General features: G+C 41.5%; 1 protein-coding gene across 1 annotated transcript; it reads right to left on the minus strand.

Annotated features, from left to right (window-relative positions):
* Positions 1-3,376: 3,376 nt before the first annotated feature.
* Asppvi_005426 (uncharacterized protein) lies at positions 3,377-4,057 on the minus strand (the record flags this gene model as incomplete). The annotated part of the gene is made up of 1 exon (XM_043301349.1): positions 3,377-4,057. One exon carries the CDS (start codon positions 4,055-4,057, stop codon positions 3,377-3,379), a length of 681 nt encoding a protein of 226 aa, XP_043157284.1.

A 4,057-nucleotide genomic window follows, 5' to 3' on the forward strand; every position in this document is an offset into this window, starting at 1 on the left:
GTCTCATGGTTGATTGGTGAGCGATGCTCCCTATATTCTGCCTGCCTCACCCGCCCTGCGCTAGTGCGGCTGTGTTGGTGTCGTAACAGCTAACTATAGATAGGGTAGTCTACTAGAGGTTTACTCCCTAGATTAGCTATTACTGCTCTCTAGTACTTTACTAATAGGTTATAGAATAGATAGCTTAGTTAGGGCTAGGATAGGCTACATTATCTAGGATAGAGATAGGATAATAATAGTAGAGGTGGGCTGTATAGGCAGGGGGTTCTATAGCTATATACTAGGGACCCCTATAATCTAGTAGTAGTAGTAGTAACTATTTATAAACCACTATTAGATACTGACCTGCTAGGGCAGGGGTAGGTAGATTTAGGGATAGTCCTAGTAATAGTACTTCTAGACCTGCTAGGTACTACTACTAAGGTAGGTCCTATATATAATATAGCACTAGATATAGTGGATAAGGAGCTAGGGGATTAGTTTACTATTAGAAGGCAGGGGTAGAAAGTCTATATAGTCCTGCCAGGGCTATACACCCCTAGGTAGTATATAGAGCTATAGATAATAGTTCTAGACTACTAGCTAGTAGACCTCCTAGAGATATCACTATACTAGGCAGCCTAGGACTACTATCTTATATATCTAGCAGATAATAGTATTATAGTTACAGAGGTAGTTATACAGGGGTGGTATAGTTATAATAGATAGGGGGTTATCTAATAGTAGTAGTAGTATAGCTATATATTAAAGAGTAGAGTAGTAATAATATAGTAGGAGTAGAAAGGGAGGATAGATATATTAAGGGTAAAGCTAGCCTAGCTAGTAACTTTAAAGGTATATCTAGGCTATATATATCCCCCCTTTTTCTTCTTCCTTTTAGGGCGGCAGTCCAGGCAGCTAGGAAGAGGAAGTATTACTTTTTCCCCCTTTTCCTAGCCCTAATTATATCCTATTTTATTAGGGGATCTAGTAGGATCTATTAGTATTAGGTCCTCTAGTCTATAGCCCTGGTCAGCCCTATTAAGGGTCCTTAGGTGTGGCTAGGCCTGGCTTAGATTATAGGCTATATAGACTAGTTAATTTACTATAGACTCTCTAGATCCTAAAGTAGTCTAGGGCCTAGGACTTTAGTATAATCTAGATTAATAATTATATCTATTAATTAATTACTACTGCTAATGGGCTAGGGGTACCTATAGTACTATATATAGATTAGCTTATACTATTACTAGCTACTATTATTATAGAGGTCTAGTACAGTGACTAGTCTAGGTTCTTACTAGCTATAGCTACTAGTAATAGCTAGAGTAGGACATCACTAGTAGCTGCTATAGGTCTAGTAGATCCTATACTTACTATATTAGGCCCTGGGGGTGGGATCCCTATAAGAACTATCTAATAGGAATACTAGTAGTAGGGTTAGCTATATATAGTCTAGGAGAGAGATTCCAGCAGATGCTGGGTGGTTAGGGATAATAGAGGTAGCTAGATTACTAGGCTAAATTATAGATTTTAGCTACTGGGGTAAGGGGACTACTAGTATATAGGCCCTAATAAGGTAGGATATAGAGATATATATTACTATAGTAGTAGTATATCTATATAGTAGGATCCTATACTCTAGCAGGTACTAAGTTTAGAGCAGATAATCAAGCAGGAATAGGACTAGGGAGGGGTTGATCAGGTAATCTAGATGGCCTAGATACTACTACTAGTAATATAATATAGCCTTAGTAGGGAGCAGTGCCCCTAGCAAAACTAGTTAGCAGAGCTAATCCTAATAGGTATATACTAGTTATACAGTCCCCCTAGGGGACCTGGAATCTATAACTAGCATAGTTAGATACACTGCAAGAAGATAAATAGAATAATACCTAGATCATCCCTCCCAGACCACAGGGGTGGGGAGCCGGGCCTAATGTAGTTGCTGGACTGGGGGGTCCTGGATCCCATAGGAAAGGGCCTGGCGGGGTGTGACAGAGCTCGCACGTAGGTCAGTATTACCCTATAAGTGATGTCTGGATTATTCCCTTAGGGATCAGCACTGAGGCCACTAGTAGCAGCTTATCTTTTTAGGTATTTTGAAATTAATTTCAATTATTTTAAAGTGAGCTCAAGAGTTCCGGTCCAGATATTGGGAAAGTACGAATGTTTATTAACCTTTGGTATGGGCTTTCCCTATACCTCTTATATAAATGCAGAGCCTACTGTAGTTGTTGAATTTGTATAATAGGGTTTAGTATTTATTTGTTGCTGTAACCTGTATTCTGTGTTTGCTATAAGCAAGATAATTATGTGCCTCTAATATTCCCTAATAGGAATTATTACTACAGCCTACTATAGTTGTTAGGTAAATCTTTGAGATTAGAATAAGAGTAGCTTTGCTTAGTGTATTATCTGTAAAAGCAAAGTGAAGCGGCTGTGTAGTCTTGAAAAATGGTCTATTGCGACTTACTAGTACTCTCTATGTTGATTATCCTAAATTTAGGCGATCATTAGCTCCCGTGCTATGGTCATGATGAGACTTATTTTGGAGTAGATCTACCTTCTAGGCTTCCCTTTGGATTGCACTTAGCTTAATAATTCTCCCAGGCAGTACTTGAGGCATCTAAGCGCTTGCAGTGTATACTTAAGGACTTACTTTTTTCGCTTTTAAAGGGAGATAAAGGAATCCGCGTTGTTGATCTTGCGACTAGTTGATTATGTTGTGTCACTGAGACTCCCAACGCCAGATCACCTAAATGGGTATCAAGAAGTAATCAGCTACTAGGATTATCCTACTAAAGGAGTAGTATAGCCTTAGTAGAGAGTAGTATACCTAGTAAAACCTATTAGATAAGCTAATCCTAATAAGTATATACCAATTTTACTATTATTCTAAGGGATCTAGTTACTATAACTAGCATAGTTAGGTATAGCATGGTTAGATAAATAGAATAATACCTAGATTATCCCTCCTAGATAGCCAGGGACTTAGTGCAGGCCTGATATATTTACTAGACTAGGGGGTGGCAGCACCTATACCAGGAGGCCCAGCAGGGTCTGACGGAGCCTTCTCGTAGGCTAAGTGCAATAGGCTCTGCTACCTAGGGTTGAGTGATTGGCAGAGCTTTACTGGCCAAATACGGAGGCATGGGTCCTCACTATGCAAATGAACAGAAGAAATGGTGACTTTAGAGGGTGGAACCAGTGTCTATATTCAATCAATCGGAATTTACGGGAATTGAATTGATCGAGGGCGGTTGAATTAGATTTTGGGGTTAGGTAGGGTGACAGGTGGACATTAGTTAATATATGGATAAGACAGCATTTTAAACTTAATAATACAGTGGCTGGTAAGTGCAATGCGGCAGATTTTCGAAATGTACCTTCGTACTCAAGGCTGAAACAACTCCTCATCGTAATCTTCAAAAAGCAGCGGCATCTTCTTCCGAAAGTCCTGTGTTTCTACCTTGTCCTGTGTTTCAGTACACAGGGTCTTGGGCCAGTACCAGAAACCTCGTGAGGCAAGCAGTCTATCAATATACTCGTCGAATGAGTATCGTGTCTTGTAGAGCTCTTCCCCACAATAGTGAAAAGCAACGTGTTCGCTAGGCTGGCCCCACGAGTTGTCGCTGCCACCACGGCATGGAGGTGGCTGGAGGAATGCAACGCATGCCTCCGGCACAAACATGTCAAATGGTTTCACAGAGCGGAATTGTTGACGCTCAGCAATTTCATCATCGTCGTCGCTCCCCCCCTCCCTTTCTGCCCACCATATGATTCCTTCCCACTCGTCAAACACCTCCTTTATAGGTAGAATCCTAATAAAACCCTGATCGCTCATGTTCCCTGTCGCGATCTCCTGCACCGTGTGACGCCATTCCAGCCTCACCCAGCCCAAGGCACGATAAAAGGTCTCCACGCCCGTGGGTAGTTGGCCCTTTGTGCGTTGTAGGACGGCCTGGATTTCCTCCTCGCTTGTGGGTGGGCCGATTTCAGCATCAAGCACTTCGATATGTGGTGTTTGGCGCAGGGTGATGAAGAGGCGCTCAAAGCGGGTGCGGATATCAGTCAT

This window comes from Aspergillus pseudoviridinutans (genome assembly GCF_018340605.1).
Source record: "Aspergillus pseudoviridinutans IFM 55266 DNA, scaffold_4, whole genome shotgun sequence".
NCBI lineage: Eukaryota > Fungi > Ascomycota > Eurotiomycetes > Eurotiales > Aspergillaceae > Aspergillus > Aspergillus pseudoviridinutans.